The 17,905-nt window shown below is 35.7% G+C and overlaps 3 protein-coding genes across 3 annotated transcripts; 2 read left to right on the forward strand and 1 right to left on the reverse strand.

Moving 5' to 3' along the window:
- Nucleotides 1-1,614: 1,614 nt before the first annotated feature.
- Nucleotides 1,615-11,395, forward strand: LOC146168539 (WD repeat-containing protein 13-like). Its single transcript, XM_083380367.1, has 14 exons — nucleotides 1,615-1,748; nucleotides 1,880-1,932; nucleotides 2,452-2,534; nucleotides 2,856-2,913; nucleotides 3,057-3,127; nucleotides 3,298-3,383; nucleotides 3,460-3,597; nucleotides 3,848-3,953; nucleotides 4,096-4,228; nucleotides 4,431-4,514; nucleotides 4,642-4,820; nucleotides 5,277-5,395; nucleotides 6,244-6,392; nucleotides 10,574-11,395. Exons 1-14 carry the CDS (start codon nucleotides 1,655-1,657, stop codon nucleotides 10,610-10,612), a joined length of 1,392 nt encoding a protein of 463 aa, XP_083236493.1. The 5' UTR covers nucleotides 1,615-1,654; the 3' UTR covers nucleotides 10,613-11,395.
- A 567-nt stretch (nucleotides 11,396-11,962) lies between these two features.
- Nucleotides 11,963-16,189, forward strand: LOC146168540 (uncharacterized). Its single transcript, XM_083383337.1, has 8 exons — nucleotides 11,963-12,012; nucleotides 12,093-12,141; nucleotides 12,752-12,878; nucleotides 13,321-13,485; nucleotides 13,801-13,981; nucleotides 14,403-14,581; nucleotides 14,869-14,972; nucleotides 15,364-16,189. Exons 2-8 carry the CDS (start codon nucleotides 12,116-12,118, stop codon nucleotides 15,851-15,853), a joined length of 1,272 nt encoding a protein of 423 aa, XP_083239463.1. The 5' UTR covers nucleotides 11,963-12,012; nucleotides 12,093-12,115; the 3' UTR covers nucleotides 15,854-16,189.
- LOC146168541 (farnesyl pyrophosphate synthase-like) lies at nucleotides 15,891-17,428 on the reverse strand. The gene has a single exon (XM_083383338.1). The coding sequence runs from the start codon at nucleotides 17,367-17,369 to the stop codon at nucleotides 16,323-16,325; it is 1,047 nt and encodes a 348-aa protein (XP_083239464.1). The 5' UTR covers nucleotides 17,370-17,428; the 3' UTR covers nucleotides 15,891-16,322.
- Nucleotides 17,429-17,905: the final 477 nt, after the last annotated feature.

Genomic DNA, 17,905 nt, shown 5'->3' on the forward strand with positions numbered 1-17,905 from the left:
GGTCTTAGAGTATGCTTAAAGAGGATAATTTTGCGTTAACCATCATTACTTAAAAATGAAGAACGCACACGACAGTCACCATTATACCTCCTTTTAAGAATCTGCTTCAGTTAAACAAATGTCGGTGTTACACCAACATCGAATATTAGCGCAGAGACCGAACAGCGAAGAACATACTGCGTATAACTCGACGTTTTTTAGCGAGAAAAAAAAGACGGTTTGACTTAGCGTTGTCAATTGTAGAATACACACTTGCTAATCAGTCAACCTAAATAAATAACGAAAGAGAAAAACTTCCAGCGATTACGGTCGACCAAACAAAAGACCAAAAACGGCGTTTTGCGCTTGATTTTGGTTTCGCTTTAGATTAAGACGCGCGTGACCCAATTACTTTAAAAGCGCGCCGCTTCGAACAGTATGTTAAGCCATAACAAAAACGAACAAAACACGATAATATCACTTACAAAAAGAGGGTAAGAACTCCCGCCCCCTGGATACGCCACCGTGGGCAATGGATAATGGATAATATGTTTAACCTTCATATACATATTACACTCATAAATAATACTAATAATCGCATTTTGAAATTCCATGGGGGTTAAGTGCCCCCCTTGCCCCACCGTGCGGGCGCCCATGCAGCCAAGGGTAGTATAGTGAAGTTTTTGTAAATTATCTCGCTTTGTAATAATGTTTTCAAGTGCTTGTTATTTTTTGAATTGTCATGCGATAATAATGTGTATATTTAGAAAATAGTTGCTTTAATAATGCAATTATGGCACACAGACTTAAAAATGATCTATTTTTTACGTTGATTAAACGCCTGGCGATGTTAAACCGACATAAAAATGGCAATTTTGTTGTTGCGATAACAATCTAGTGTTTTTTTCTGGATCTAGTTTTTTTTATTGTCCAATCTAGTGTTTTTTTAATTTTGAGAGTGGCAGCCCTGTTCAGTACGTACGTACCTGTAAGCAAGTAGTAAAGATGCAGATTTTATGTAACTTCACTCGTTTAGTCATATCTCATTGTGGTTCGTACAATAAAACTTACATTAAAAGTGGGTTGCGAACTGGAAAAGGTTGGGAAGTACTGGTTTAAATGGAACAATGTTTAACTCCTGAAATTCTTAATAATATTAAATCACCATTTTGTATCTTTTCAAGATATAACTACGACTAATAACGTTGAAGGTATGCTCAGTTTACTTTTCTCTGCCTAAATACTAATAAAATGGTTGCAAAGCCTATGCTAACATTTTTTTCATTTGAGTTGCATGGACAAAAATATTCTGTTTTCTTTGGATTTTGGATACGTTTTTTTAAATTTATACAGCTTTTCACCAACTAACACCAACGGCACTTTTTTATCGGCCATTTTTTAACAAGTTTTATTTATTTTGATCTAACACGCTTTGCCTGACTATTATTAATTATTGTCACTCATCCAAATGTTTAAGAACGGGAAAATAGGTAAACAAATTGCGATTTTTTGCTTTTCTGCCATAAGCGGTTGCCACTTGGAAAACAAGATGGCGTTCATGTTGCTATAACGAAGAACGAGTTAGCTGCACAAGTTGTAATTTCTATAGAGACTTTAACTGCAATTAGCCAAAGTATATGTAAAAACACTTCTGTGGTCCCTTGGTAGTTGTGTTATGTCGTTTACGCCCTCGCCTAATGTTTGGCAGCAAGTTCTAGCGGTCGATGCAAGGTACAACATATACAGAACACCAAACAACGTACAATTCAGTAAGCTTTGCTAAGCGCATAATTATATAGTCTGTATAGTTACTTACCGTTGTTCTACATTTTTAATATTTTTTTTTAAGTAAAGTAGTGTTTATCTATTTTAAAATTTTAATAATTATTATTTGTTTAAGGAACTCAGTATATCAGAAGAAGAATTCAATTGTTACAACAAAATGCCAAAAATGTAAATACAAATGGTTGCGAAATATTAATAAAGCATATAAAAATGGAAGACGCTATTTACCCGGACACCAAAGTAGTTCCAATCGACATATAATCACTAACGGATACAAGCGTAAAAGAGCGATCTGGTTTACTAACTAATATAGGCACTTCCTGAGGCTATTTAAACTGCTAACAAAGTAATTTAAATTGGCTTTGCAATAATTTTCGGAAGTTATGCAAAACTCTGGAAATTGAGTTTTATAGCACCGCCACCCAAACCCAAATGCTAACCTCAACCCTAACTAATGCTTAATCACGTACGGGAACAAGTGCTAAAGAGCATCCGGGCAAATAGCTACTTCTTATAAAAATGTGTGGTGGCAGTTAGTTTACAAGTAAATGTGTAACTACATGAAAAAATATTCAAATATGAATAACAATCTTTTAAATTGTGTTTGTTAATAATATAGGTTAAGATTTAAATTAGATATATTGCTGGTTAAAAATTCATGTAAATAATAGTGTTTTATTGTTGCAGACTGACCCTTCTTTTCGTAAACAATATTTGAAGATTAGAAGTCGGCTTCTTGCACAGAAATATGGACCTGTGTCTGAAGCCAGGTTAGGCATATTTTGTGTAACTTAGAAATTTTGTAATAATAACCACATTTTGTTATTGTATAGAAGAGAAATATTACTTTTTGCATTATTTTGGATTTTATTCAGCAAAAAATAATATTTCTATCAAATTAAATCTTTTAATGATGTTTGGAAATAAAATTTAAATACTTCTTAAGTGACGTGTATTGCGTTTATTCTCAAAAGTTCCATGTTTGATTAAAGTGATACTCAACTTACACAGTATAAATAAATTAAAAAGTTTCTTACTCTTTAAACTTGTTTTGTCAATTTTAATAACAATTTTATTCTGTGATTTTACAGTAGCATGAGGAGTACAAGTATGCATGGAAGTACAGTTCATTTAGAACAAACGGACTCAGTGAGTTGCCTATACTATTCTTTATATCCATGTGATGTTATTTGCATTAATTTGAGACTTTTTGTTAATATAATAAAACTCCGGATGTCCATAATAACCCATGATAAAGAATACTATTTTCATAATACTTTGTTTATGTTTAGGACAAAACCGAAAGACAAAATAACGCCGGACATGGGCGGGTAGTCCCCACAAAGCAAGCAGATGCAAGCAGGTTAATTACCTTATAGTTTAAAACATCTTTGTCAAATCAGTGATGGTTTATTATTGTTTATCTATAATTTGGAAAAAAAAACATTGCTCTATCTGTATTACTGCATTGAATTGCGATTACACATCAATGGTTGATTACATTTTAATTTAACTTGTATCCCTTTTCTATAGGGCGATGGTTGGGGGCACAAGTGTTGGTGAAAACTATGCCTTCACTGGAATGCATCACATTTTTGATGATCATATTGGTTCAGCTGGTAAGTATTTAAAACCTGACCCAAAGCTTTTATTTTGATATTGGTGATTGAATTATAACAATGATTTCTTGCTAAGTTACTGCTGTGAAGTTTGCAAATGATGAAAAAGACCTCTTGGCATATTCTTCCATGAATGGTAAATTATGCATTTGTGAAACACATCCTGATGCTAAGGTTAAAATCACCCTTACTGGGCACACCGATGGTGTAACAGGTGAGGTTTATCTGTAATTTATCAGTTGTGGGAGGCATAGCTTACCATACAGCTAACATTCTTACACTATTTAGCCTTGCAGGTGGTTGATAAACAGCCAAAACATTGACCATGTGGACTGACACATCTGTCATTGAAAAACAAGTTTTATTATTTTGACTTGTCATTATTGTCTTAAGTGTACTATATTGTACATACTTGTGTATGTGATTTAATAAATAAGTTTATTTTAATTCATCTGATCTTTTAGATTTTTCATGGTCTCTCTCGAATGATCTAATTGTTAGTGTGTCACTTGATGCATCTTTGAAGTTGTGGGAAACAGGAAGTGGACAATGCCTAAGAAATATACCAAGGTTGTTTTTGTTTTTTCGTTTTTTAAAGTATGACTGCCAAAACATCATTTCAAATACATTTATTTAGGTGTGTTTCACTTAAAAAGGTAATTATTTAACAAATGAAGTAACATATTAAATTATTTTTTTGTTTTTTTCTCAGTAAACTGGTCGGCCTTGACAACTGTGCAATGCACTGTTGTTTATTTCAACCAGTAAACAACAATATGGTTGTTGTGGGTAATAATTCAGGCCAGATCCTTGTTATTAACATATCAACTGGAAAAAGCAGAAAGGCAAGGATTTTAATTTGTTACACAAAGTATATAATTATTACTTTTATCTTATAAAAAAATTTATCCTATAAATATAAGATAGCATTTATAATGTACGTTTGAAACCTGTATCCCAGGTTTTATTTTTAACTTTATTTTTATATAGCTCTATACCTGTAGTCACAATGACATTTGATGTAACATCATTTATTTTGCTGTGCAGGGTGCCAATGCTAAATTGGTCGGTGCTGTTTTAAGTATGTCATTTGACTCGTCAGGAAAAATACTCTGGGCTGGAAGTGACCAGGTTACATGTTTTCTTATAGTTGACTGGTGCCCACCAAAAGTTAGCCTACCAATTTAAACATCAAAACAATTCTTGTTACACTATTGCAAAGTATGTTTGACAAAAATGACCCAAACTGTGTGTTCAGGGCACGATTTGCTCTTTCGTTTTCGACTTGGCGACCAGTCAGCTGCGTAGAGGCCACCAGATGGTGATAAAAAATGGCGTTCCTTTGACGTGCATCCATGCTCGGTCATGGATGAGCAGAGAGGCTCGTGACCCGTCCGTGTTGGTCAACGTTAGCGCTGACCTCCTTTCTCTTTACAGGTAATGTTCTACCCAAGTTTCGTTTCAATATGGTGCTTCATTTACCGGTTATTAAAATTTGTAACTTAAAGTTGGCAAGATGATGTAAAATACAAACATGTCCTATTCATAAGAGCCGTATCGTTTTACGCACAAACTTACAACTCCAGAGTGGTCACAAAGTCTTTGATTCATTCAAAGCCTTTTAATTTCTTTGAATCAATTTGCGTAAAACTATTTAAAAATCCTAATGACCATATCATTTATATTTTTTCTAAATTATATTTACAAAAACTGGGCGATATCCAATTTTAGATCTTTAAAACGCTATGAATTGTCTTTAAAAAAGTGTATTTAAAATGTTGTCATTAAATTGTGTGGCAAACTTCAACTAGCTTCAAAGAGGCTTTTCATTAATTATTTTTTCATTTTTGCACTTTAATTATGCTTAGCTCATTCCTTTGTAATACTTTACAGGGTTGTGGATGACAAAGGAAGGCTACAGCACAAGCGTAGCTTCCAAATCAAACACAGTCAGCATCTTATCAGGAGCATGTTTTGCCCTCTCATGTCATTCAGACAGGGAGCCTGTGTGGGTATGTTCGGTTTGCATTTTAATTGATTCCTTTAGTGTCGTTAAAGGAAACTATTTATAAATCATAACCCAAAGCTAGTAAATGTAACCAAGAAACTAACTTTACCCACAGTTGCATGCACACATACGTTAGATCAGGGTTTGCCAAACTTTTTTGGACTACGGACCATCATTTGTGAATCTGTTTTTTTCGCGGACCAAATTTTATTTATTTACAAAACTGACAACATCAATGGAACGGTTCGTTTCTCATTTCTGCCTCACAACAAACTTTTTACTCAGTAATATTCGTTTCACTAACATTTGCGTAGGCAAACGGTTGGAATGATCTTAACAAAATCGCAAATTCCAAATGGCGATAACCGATAAGTATATATTATCATGTCATAGACGAGGAATACGAGAATATTTCGTAAACAACTTTTTGACTACAACGAAGGTGCAACAAGTAAGATTTACGATACTGGATAGCAAAAGCTTTCGAAATCATACTTGTGAAATAACTGCATCGTCACAGACCACCTGTACAGTCGTCACGGGCTACAATTTGGGAAACCCTGCGTTAGATGACAACAACACTTTTTATTGTTTTTGTTATATGATTAAATTAAAATAACTCTGTAATCGACCGCAATCCGAACCGCGTGCGTTAGTCTAAATCACACCGCAGAAGAGACAGATACTAAGCCTTCAAATTTTGAAGTAAAATATAAATTAAATGTCTCCACATTCTTTTGTGATAGATGTGTTGCTATAATATCTACGTCCTGTAGTTGGCTGCAGCCCTGGATCGTTATTTTTGCCGTTTTTTTTTTCGACTGGCACTTTACGCAGCGCATTGCTTTACAGTTACGGGAAGCGAAGACATGAACGTTTGGTTCTTCGACATTGAACGTGCGCACAGGCCATGCGTTAACAAACTGCAAGGTCACGCCTCGCCGGTTGTCGACGTGTCGTTTAACTTCGATGAAAGCATGCTGGCGTCCTGCGACGCTGAGGTGACCAAACACTTTTTCGTTAACGTCCTAAAGTCTGATTTTTGCTTTAAACAGGGTTGGGCTTAAGCACTCGCCCGCCAATGCGAGTACAATTCGCTCCGGGCGAGTGCTGATTGACACCCACTCGCTCGACTGGCGAGTGACTTCGGCGAGGATTTTAATTAGTTAGTGTAGGGCAATTTGTGCTAAACACCACTAAAGCAAAATATCTCTTAGCGCCAGTTATTTCCTTAAACACTAAGGCGCAAATGCATTCAACAGTACACAAATAATAAGGTTAATCGAAGTCACGTTCGAAGCTTGTAATAAAGACTCTTTGTCCCGTTTTAAAAAATCGTTTACCTGCAAACAATTAAAAGACGTTGCTGCAGTAGTAAATAGTTATGAGGTTTTTTGTTTAACTTGAACGTTTGTTAATTTTTTAATGTTTAACCCAGTCGTTGGCGCCTTTGAAAAAGTTTATTGGACTTGCGATGTACCCAGCGATAAGAATTTTACTTTACTGTATTTATTGAATTGTTTGTATACGAAAATTATAAGCAACTGCTGAAGTTAGTTCATGTCGGACGTCGGTCAACCAAGCCAAAACCTAAAATATATCTGTCTGTAAATATTTTATATCGCAATTATGTTAATATACGATTCGAAACCATTGCGTACGCCCTTGGAAAATTGAAACGACCAACTATAGGGTAGGGTGGAGTGAAAAAAATAAAAATCACTAATTTAAAAAAAGTCCCCTCTCAATAGTTGCCTTTGGTCCTAAAACTAAGTTTAAAAATGTTTTTTGGAAGTTGCCTTGAATACTCGGGTGACAACCCTGACGCAAAGGTCATGTAGGGGTCAAATCCCAGAAAAATGCCATAACTCTTTAACCTGTGGTGCTAGAGAGTTAGTTTTGATGCCAAAAGAAGCAGAATGTGCACTTTCCTATCTGTCCTAAAAGAACTATTTGTCCTAATTTCATTAGATATATGGTTATTTTCATAAAATGTCATTTTTGGTTCAAATGTGAATACGACATAGGATTATGCACAGTTTTACATCACAATAACATAATCACAACACAATAAATCAGCATAATGAGTATAAAATATCTCTAACCAATGAAACATACATTTGAGAGGTTTTAGATGAAGCACCAGCACAGGATGGTAACAGCAAACAAATACAAAATTGGGTTTCATAATATTAAATTAGCGTAGACGTTCTGCCAGTTTTATGCAGGGAGAAAATGGCATCAGCATGAGGACCTAAGATTGGAATTGATTTTTGGTATTGTATCCAGGGCTGGGGAGCCACCGTAAAATAGCATTAGCTCCCGCTCCAGCTCCGGAGCCATCAGGCACTTATTAAATGGCTCAGGCTCCAGCTCCGGAGTAGTAAAACTCATATCCTTTGGCTCCATATCCGGTGTTTTAAAAATTGCTTTTGGCTAACTAACGTTGGAGATGGAACAAAATATAATTTCTTAGCTTTAGCACCACAAATTGAAAAATGGCTCCAGCTCCACAAAAATAATAAAAATGGCTCCCGCTCCAGTTCCACAAAAGTAATAAAAATGGCTCTGGCTCTAGAGAAAATGCTTAGCTCCGTGCTCCAGCTCCGGCTCCCCAGCCCTGATTGTATCGCTTCATCAGTTTTCGTGACCGAATCTTTAGCCTGGTCAGGCCGTCACGTCTTTCGAAGCCAGCTATTGCTGATTAAGATTCGGTTACAAGCTTCAAAACTTTTTCATGCTAAATCTTACTACAAACTTGTGGACTTAAATTCTGACCAAACCAATGAACCACCAGCAATTCGACACCTGACCAACCTTGATGTTGAAAAAATCAGAGAAGAAAGGCTCATTATGTGCCACCCATGCCACAATCAAGCTGTGGAGCGCCACATAAAGCTTGTTACAGAAGCTTCATCATCAGTAGCTGGCTTCGACAGACGTGACGGCCTGACCAGGCTAAAGATTCGTTCACGAAAACTGATGAAGCGATAAAATACCAAAAATCAATTCCAATCTTAGGTCCTCATGCTGATGCCATTTTCTCCCTGCATAAAACTGGCAGAACGTCTATGCCGGTCATGTTAAAATGGCGGATCGCGATCCGGTTCCGTATCTTTTCAGCATTTTGTGCGGATCTTCTAATGTAGTCTTAAAAAACAAACTTTCCACAGTGTTTTTATGTGAACCAATTGTCAGTGTAAATGAATTTTGAAAAAAATCAGCATAGAAAGAAACTCCCAAATGCTAATCTTTGTAAGCGTTTGAGGATATCAGTCAGCAACAGAAAATCCAAATTCGATGCTATTGTAAGACATAAAATGTCTGAAACAGGGGAAGTATTAAAGTTATCGCGTTTACATAAATAAAGCACCATAAAAATTAAAGCGTGTCCAATATGTTTACTATTCCTATTTGGTGGATCATCATGTTGTCAGGTTTGGCTGTGTTGGATCATGGCAGAAATCATTTGAACACCCCTGGTCTACGCTATTTTAATATTATGAAACCCAATTTTATATTTGTTTGCTGTTGCCATCCTGTGCTTGTGCTTCATCTAAAACCTCTCAAATGTGTGTTTCATTGGTTAGAGATATTTTATACTCATTATGCTGATTTATTGTGTTGTGAATATGTTATTGTGATGTAAAACGGTGCATAATCCTATGTCTTATTCATATTTGAACCAAAAATTACATTTTATGAAAATAACCATATATCTAATGAAATTAGGACAAATAGTTCTTTTAGGACAGATAGGAAAGTGCACATTCTGCTTCTTTTGGCATCAAAACTAACTCTTTAGCACCACAGGTTAAAGAGTTATGGCATTTTTCTGGGATTTGACCCCTGCATGACCTTTGCGTCAGGGTTGTCACCTGAGTATTCGAGGCAACTTCCCAAAAATATTTTTAAACTTAGTTTTGGGACCAAAGGCAACTATTGAGAGGGGACTTTTTTTGAATTGGTGATTTTTATTTTTTTCACTCCACCCTACTATAGGGCGTTGCGCAGCACATAACCTCTGGTGCATGTTTTTTTTTTAATGAATGGTTTAGTTGTAAATTTACAATTATTTTGACATTATTTGCTGTTCAACCAATAAGTATAGATAGTGTTAGGCGAAATGTTGCGTTTTGTTTGTGGTGCGAAGCAGCGAAACGTCCTTCAAAGCACAGAAAAACCAGAATACGAAAAAAAGAGAGCGCAAGGATTTTTAGAAAAATGGAAAACAGGCAGGCCGTGGCTACTAAATTGTCAGTATTAATTTTTTCGTGAAAGATTGATAAAAATATTTCGGCAAAAAAACATAGTTTTAAGCGTAAACTTTATGGGTCATTAATTTGTTGATCCACGCATGGACATAAACGACCAGACTTTTATAAAAAAATAATGTTTTCGTATAGAAACTATGAGACAGGTTAGCGATAACCAATGATATGACCGCGCTAGGGCAGAAATTGGCAGACGGCGTACCAGCAAATTTGGCGAGTGTTATTTCGTCCGGGCGAGTGCTGATTGATAGCTGTCAATTTTTGCTTAGGAACAACCCTGTTAAATGAAATTACTTTAGCAATGGTGTTGAGTGTTGCTGTGGCGTATATATTACTAAGTTACTCTTTTAAACTTATGACATACAGCGCTAACCCAGGAAAAAAAATTAGCTACCGAGAAAAATTATTTTTTTCAGAAAAGTGTGGATACAATTGGTTCTGTTTCTAGTATATAATATGCTGTTCGAAATTCCCCGGCGTTGCCTAAAATAAGATGTTTTCCAAGTACTGTATCGCCTTAAACGCTGTATAAAAAAATTGCACGCAACTTTGCCCAACGGCGTTGTCTAGGCGACGTTAAGTAAAAGCCGGTTCTGAAAATGCCAAATCCTGGTCATACTTTTACTTATATCAACCTTTTTATCTGTCTTGGCTCATTGTAATCCTGCTTCAAATAGGCATGATACATTCCACTTGCTTGCGCCTGCCTCCTGTGCCCTTTCCCTCATAAAACGACAGCCCACCGACCGGCAAGCCACTCGAAATATTTGCCAGAAGAATATTTCTATCGTTTCCAGATCCGTGTTTTTTTTTTTTTCATTAAGGATTTGCCTTTTCACGTGCAATAAACTTAAGTGCTCATAAATATACAAATACTTGCTGTTACATCTATTTTCTGATGACAACAGGGCATGGTTATCGTTTGGAAGAAAGAATGTAAAGAATAAACAACAACGGCAATTTCCACCAGTTCCGAGCTGTTTTATTTTATTTATCACTGTGTGAACGTATTTTTTCTTTTTTAGTCGATGAGTTTTGCGGTACTAAACACATTTCGAAATTTTTTGCACCTTGTAAGATTACCGTACCGAACTTGTGTTGATTTCATAAAGATACGTAACTGTCCCTTAATTTAATGCATATATTTCATTGTAATGTGTATTATCGATTTTATGGTAATTTTAACTAGTAAAACCCATAAAAGTGTCTGAAATAACGTGTTATAAATATTTTTTGGTATTTACAAATATTTTTACTTCTTGTTTCGCTTTTTCTACTCGAGATAAATCCATTCAGTAAAGGCACTAGTCTCTTGAATTAGCTGTTGTCTGAGACATTGCACAGAAGGCTACTGTTTATCATCGTTATTACGTTGAACTTTATGAGATAAGCGTATCTAGCAAACTTGTTTTATCGCAGTTTTATATCAGTTACTTAAAAGACTTGTCTGTGGCGTACTTTATTGAACTGTGCAATATCACTGTTGTATTTGTTGAAATTGTTGTAACCTCTTTTGCCGCAAACATTTAGGCAGTTTATTGTAAGAAAAAGTAACTGCAGTCCATAACGTTTTATATGTATTAATATTTTGTAAGTTAATTGTTTATCAACGAAATATGTAGCCTATATCTATTGTGGATAAATCATTACGTTATCGCCGAATAAAGTTGCGTTTGGCTTGATTTACGACCATGTCAAAAATATTATGGTAAATACAAATTAAAAAGTGTAGACAAGTTTGTGTGTTGTTCTTTAGGACTTAAAGTTCCATATTTCTCTGGCGCGTCGCTATCTAACTGTTCATAAAATAAATCTCGGAAAAAATGTTTAATTGGTAACAGTATTACGTCATTGTGTGATTAAATGTCTGGAAATGATAGCCTAGTGTCCTAACAAAAAAAAATTGATTCCCAGCCACTATATTGTATTGAAAACTTAACCCAACAATTGAAAGCTTGCATTAGGTAAAACAATTTAAACTAAACGACAATTTATAAAGATACTACATGCTTTGTTTAAGAACATTTTCCTTTAACAATATTGAATTAGACAAAAAAGTTTAATATCCGGTCATCGATGTTTCTTACGGTTAGAATTTCCGGCTCTTTATGAAAAAATTGGTACCCCTTGCAATAGTATTTTCATACATATCATGTTTTAGTGCAGTAAAAAAATGTGTCACTGGAAAGCGCAGCTGACTGCAAAATGGATTAAAGTAGAAGACTGTTTGACGACTAACCTTTGACGTAAAACGATAATTTGTTTTATATTATAGGTAGGCTATACACCACATCGGAATGCCTTTGCAACATGTCACTGGTGCAATGGTTTGGCACCTTATAAGCAGGTATAAATTATTTATACATTGCTCATATATCGGAATATACCTTCAAACATTGCGCTCTCATACCTATCGAACTTTTGCAGAGGCTGTTTTATTCAAGTCGACCATGGAGAGGCACAACTCACTTAAAAGGTATTTTTATGTTTTAACGCAAGTGCTGTAGTGTAGGCAGTAGTTTTGTATCTCTTAATTATGTCTCGGACATTCATTCGAGTTAAGGTCTGTTCTTTATTAAATCGTTTTAGTAAAGTTGGTATATAAAAAAAATAAATAAATAAAAAATAATTAATTTTTCGGTGATATAATTAATTATTACGTGCATGCAACTGGTATAAGTTATTTCCAGTGTTGTTTGGATCAGGGCTTCACAAACGTTTTTGGGTGCGAATTATTAAAACTTCTTACGACTCTAGGTTTCACCATCGTTTCCGGTCGACTACTTTTGTACACAGTAGTTAAATAATGTGTCACATAGTTAAGGATTGTGTTCCTGTTATTTAAGAAAATTCTATATTAAAAGTCAGAAAAAACAAAATTTATTGATGTAACACAGTGTGTGCAATTAATACATCGCTTTTTTGCCACTTGCTTAAAATACTGTATTTGTACAAATTTATCCAATGTTCGTCTATAATAGTGATTATAGTCTTTCGGGATAAACGCAAATAAGTCATTATATTTTTGGAAGTTTTAAACTTTCTGAGATTCTCTGCAATATGTTTTTTTCATCTAAATTTCATAGAATTATAGATTACCAATCGGATGGCGAAAACGAATTTTCTGGAGAAACTAACGACCCGATGAAAAAGGAAACTGTACAACCAAGATGGGTGCAAACCACGTCCCTCTGTCTCGGAGCATTTATTGTGGTAAGTCGCCATCGTTTTTGTTAATAACATAAACCATCTTAACGCTACTAGTTTATAGTTGCAACGCGGTAGGTAGGCTTAGTTATCGAAGTGCTTTCGAAGGCTAAAAAAAACAAAAAATCTTGCCTATAAATCTTTAATATAAAATGGAATAAATTATTATTAAACCAAATAAGGGTACACAATTTACCAAACATCACTATTTGGTTTAGTTTTTATTGCAGTATAAGTCGGTGGGTCATTAAATAGTGTGTGAAGTATGCAGAATGTAAATTAATTTAAAGGTCTTAGTAAGCGTTCATTTTGGTTTAAGACACCGAAATTATTTTGGCAACCCTATACTCAGTCATGCGAATAACTTGATAGGCATATGGATATGCCAATCCTAACTTGGAATTTTTTTATAAATATAATTCGGTAATATCACCTCCATTTTGTGCAGGCGTGTGGAATTGTGCTCGGAACTGTCGAGGCAACCTTGGCTTTTATTCCTAACACTGTAAAACATTTTGTGCAAACACCGCTGCCAATCTACGTTTGTGTGGTAATGTCATCACTGACGGGAATCGGGTGCATCTTGGGAGGAAAAACGTTAAACGCTGTTGCGGTATGGAAGCTTGCCTTACATTTTTAACGCTGTGTCTTATAGGTCTATCATAGCTGACTATAGGCATTAATATCTACCTTTGACAAAGTATAAACAAAAGAGGGCCAATTCACTTTTCTAAACAATTTTGTTCTTTTCCGAAATTTTCACTAAAATAAACGCTTGTTTAATTATGGGGTATTGGATTTAACCTTTTCGATAGTATTTGCTTGTTTGATGTCCGTAAATATTTACAAAAATATAGAACTTTAATTTAGAATTTGGGTAATGGCTAAATAAACTCAACTATAACAGGACGTGTCGTATATCTTTTAGCTTTTGGTAGGAATTTTCCTTGGCTTAGCTACCTGCATTACGTCACTCGCCAACCTCATTTCGGACGTCATTACTGCAATGCCACTCTTCGCGTCTTTTCGAATTTATCGTTACAACGGCGACGAAGCACTTTGCACCGCCTGTGCTGATGACCATTTGTACGACGACGGTGCCTGTAAAGGTAACACGGCAGCAAACTGCAAGGCTGGGTCGGTTCCGAAATTTTGTTGCGATAACACCAAAATATAAACTGTCGTTACCAGTAACGGTTAATAATTAGCTATTATCGCAGGGCCGATCCACGATTTTGTGTAAAAGAACACAACAAGTTTGAACACAAAGATCTGTTTGTGGCGTACAGTACATAAAATGGTTTGCTCAAAAGCTAACTTTTAACCAAAGAGAAAAAGTATTACCAATTACTCTAAGCAGCCTTAATGCATTCAGGTTATCCCAATACTTTTACAGTAGGCTATAATTGTCATATAGTTGGCGCTTGTTGCTTATCAACTATGGGGGCCGTTACTAGGACCGGTGGCTTCAGTTTTTGCATGCATACTTTGACGAACATTTTGTATAGCGCTGACCGACTTCTTTTATAGCTGGCACTGACTTTACAAACGTGGGAAGCTGTGCGCCTATCGAACATACGATGCCGGCTTTAACTGTTCTTCTGGCTGCTGTTTACGCGCTTAGTAGCATTTCAGCTTTTCTGGCGTCCGGATTTCTTTGTTATTCTCTCTTCCCAGGATTTGTAATAAACGGCAATAAACCTGGCGTGGTAAGTTTCATGTTCATACCTTTTCACCGGTTATTACTAACAGCTTTCAACCCGCAGACCATAGGCCTACTCCGTAATTGCTACATATTTACGATAAGTAGGCTAAATATTTAAAATATTTTCGAAATAACATTTAGCTTTCCACCCGCAGTATTGAATTTATTTTGCTTGGCCAGTGTTGGAGTTATCCATAGTGTGAGTCTACAGACCTACGGGACTTGTTTAAAACAGTCTGTCTAGTTTAATCAACTAACCATCATTTTAGTCCCAGTAAAATATTGTTTTAGCACGTAATCCCGGCGCTAAGACGGGATAGAGACGATTGTTTCACAAACTTAAGCCGCCATCCCAGCATGCGCAATCACGAGTTGAACTTCTTGCAGGATCACAAGTAAGTATTTAACTAATTTTTTTCCTGTCACCATAAGATGCCTTGGAACCGTGCTATCGCACAAGGCCTGTAATTTTCACAGAATTAAAAGGCTTGATGATATGTGTCTGATAGGTGTTAACTTGTAATCATACCACCTAATTATCCATGCATTTCAAAATGGGTAAGGAATACTTGAAAACGTTCTCCTGCTGAATAGTTAAATAAATCGAAATTGCTGTGTTAGGTTGTTAGTCAGTGACTTATTATAAACTATAATTTCTTTCTATAAGTTGAAAATGAGTAGAATTTTCATTTATTACAAAAATTGGGCTTGGTTGTGCAGTGAAAAAATTCTAGTTTCTCCTTTTGGCAGATAACCTGTTTCAAATCTCTTATATTTTTGTCGCAGAAATGAACTACACCGCGACCGCGAGACTGGTCACTTAAGTATCGTGTCATGGTCGCATTTGTCGACCAACCGACCAATCACGTGCGAGGTTTCTGGCGCATGTGCAAGCCGTTTGACGAGCGACCGAATTAACGCAGGCTTTTCCGGGCAGCCTCGTTTTATCAGAGGTTCCAATTCGAGCCGTGACACAAACCATGCAACCGACTGTCAGTTTTTCACCGATAGGGCTGATAACTTGCCTACTCGTATACAGTACCACCACCCTCCGGCAGGCATACAAAACGACGGTTCATACGTTGACATGCCCAAGGCGCGCGCGGATGTCCCATGGCATAACCTTTCTCATTTACCACAACCAGGAATAGGAAACGAAGGGACGGTGTTTTTGGAAGCCAGGTCAAACGACCCGCCACCTTACTCTATCGGTCCACAACTAGCAAACACGACCACGCCTACAGACTGTGACCACGAAGAGGAAACTGCATTTTAGATCAAGAAAGATGAAAAAATAAACGAGCGACTTTTTTCATGTGGAATTTATAAGACTGTCAGGACAATACCAAAATGCAAATAATTAAGTACTTTTGATTACAATACATAAATGACACTTAATCAATAAGCGTACAACAATTTAAAATCAAACACTACAAATGCAATAATAAGTTGGCATATATTGTACAATTGAATTTGAAATAATATTAAAATATGATTTTAATAAATACAGATATTAAGTTTTGCATGTCTCACAAAGTAATTATTTAATAACTTTATGTAGTGTGAATTTGTTTAACACACAAGAACGTTTTTAACTCTTTATCATTTTTACTGGTGCTAATAAAAAAAATAATCAATATGTATAGCCCCAGGAAGACAAACAAAATTTGGACAACCAGTAAAATATCATAACATACAAAACATTTTAGAAGTCAAAAAAATTGAACTTATTAAACCATTTTCAACTACTTTTTACGTTTGTAAATTTTTTCCAGCAGTTTGTAAAAAATAGATTTCGGGATCTTAGTATTAGGAAAATTTTCAATTTCTAAGCAAAGTATGGCATATTCTTCTATTTCAAACTTTTTAAAACGTTCTTCCAAACTCAAGCTGTCAAATAATTGCTTTACCTTGGCTACTTTCTCTGGGTCTTTTTGTCCATAACAAGACTCCAAAATTTGCTTTTGCTCCGTATTAGCTAATTTTAGAGCTTCAATAACAAGCCAAGAACATTTAGTGTCTTCAATGTCTGTACCTATTTTTCCTGTGACAGAAGGATCACCATAACAGTCCAGGTAGTCATCTTGGATTTGAAATAGAGAGCCAATTCTTGTTAAAATGTTGCAACATTGGTCGTGAGTTTTTTGGTCTGAAATTCCAGCGACATAAAGTGCAATTGCAACAGGCAAGTAAAATGAATAAAATGCTGTTTTATACTTGATCATTGCAGCATACCTCTCTTTGGTAAATGCATTAAAGTCCAAAGTTGGTTGTTCAGATGTCAACATATCCAGGCTTTGGCCCATTTCTGTGTTAAGTATTACGTTGTGAAAAAGGTCAACCAGGTCAACATAGTATGGCTTGTTGCGGCAGTGCTTACGCAACAAAGTATAAACACATGACTCAAGAATCATACAGTCATTAACAGCTTGCAAACCAATTCCTTCGTTCTTATACCAGCAGAGTTTTCCTCGGCGCGTTTTCGACTGGTCCATGACATCATCGGCAACAAGAAATGAAGCTTGTAATATCTCAACAGCCCAGCCCAAGGTCAAAACAATTTCTAAGTCTTGTTGAGTCCATGTGCCCATAATTGTTGTGTATGACGAAACAACAGTAAGACCTCGGGTCCTTTTCCCATAAGGGACATTGTATCGTAAAATATCCTCAATTCTTTCATAGCTCCAACCAATCCCATTTTTTGCTTCAGAAAGTGATGGTGTAGAAAGGTCCTTTATAACTTGGGGAAAATGTTTCTCAAACAGAGTCGAGATTTCAGAATCAGAAGTCATGATCACATTGGTTTACCCCTGTCTCTATATATGCTCAAAAACAAGTACAGTTAAGTTGTGAGTTAAGGGATAAACAAGACGACTTGCTAAACACAGGTTTGACTATATTAGAATATAAATATAACATTTTTTTAAATTGCAACCACAAAGAATACACCTTATTTTATTATTTATATATACCTGAAAGTTTAGGCTGGAGTATTTCTCTTAAATATTAATTTGCTCTTCTTGTCACATCTCATATTATGTAGTGCGTTATGATATTCAATTCAGTTTGTTTATAACTAACTATTGTGTGTTTTAATAACTTCAGTTCTGTCATGTGGTGGCAGTGAATTAATTAACCATAAAATATAGACCGGCAGTGGTCTAGAATCCTACCACAGCGTTGAAACTATAATTAAAGCGACTCGCAATATTTGGGTTAGGGTGTCGGTTATTGTTTGGGTGAGGGTGGGTAAAGTATTATTATTTAATAATATGGCTCAACATACCCAACCCTAACACGCGCCCTAACCCAAATAATGTTCGGTGTG

The sequence above is a fragment of the Ascidiella aspersa genome, chromosome 1, assembly GCF_963924565.1.
Source record: "Ascidiella aspersa chromosome 1, kaAscAspe10.2, whole genome shotgun sequence".
In the NCBI taxonomy this organism is placed as follows: Eukaryota; Metazoa; Chordata; class Ascidiacea; order Phlebobranchia; family Ascidiidae; genus Ascidiella; species Ascidiella aspersa.

What these genes read in the sequence shown, in the direction of transcription:
- LOC146168539 (XM_083380367.1), top strand. Translation starts at nt 1,655, where the DNA reads ATGTCGTTTACGCCCTCGCCTAATGTTTGGCAGCAAGTTCTAGCGGTC. An exon ending in ATTTAGAACAAACGGACTCA is followed by an intron (nt 2,914 to 3,056) that starts GTGAGTTGCCTA and finishes GTTTATGTTTAG; the next exon opens with GACAAAACCGAAAGACAAAA. An exon ending in TGCCTAAGAAATATACCAAG is followed by an intron (nt 3,954 to 4,095) that starts GTTGTTTTTGTT and finishes TTTTTTTCTCAG; the next exon opens with TAAACTGGTCGGCCTTGACA.
- LOC146168540 (XM_083383337.1), top strand. Translation starts at nt 12,116, where the DNA reads ATGGAGAGGCACAACTCACTTAAAAG. An exon ending in AAACGTTAAACGCTGTTGCG is followed by an intron (nt 13,486 to 13,800) that starts GTATGGAAGCTT and finishes TATATCTTTTAG; the next exon opens with CTTTTGGTAGGAATTTTCCT. An exon ending in CGACGACGGTGCCTGTAAAG is followed by an intron (nt 13,982 to 14,402) that starts GTAACACGGCAG and finishes CTTCTTTTATAG; the next exon opens with CTGGCACTGACTTTACAAAC.
- LOC146168541 (XM_083383338.1), bottom strand. Translation starts at nt 17,369, where the DNA reads ATGACTTCTGATTCTGAAATCTCGACTCTGTTTGAGAAACATTTTCCC.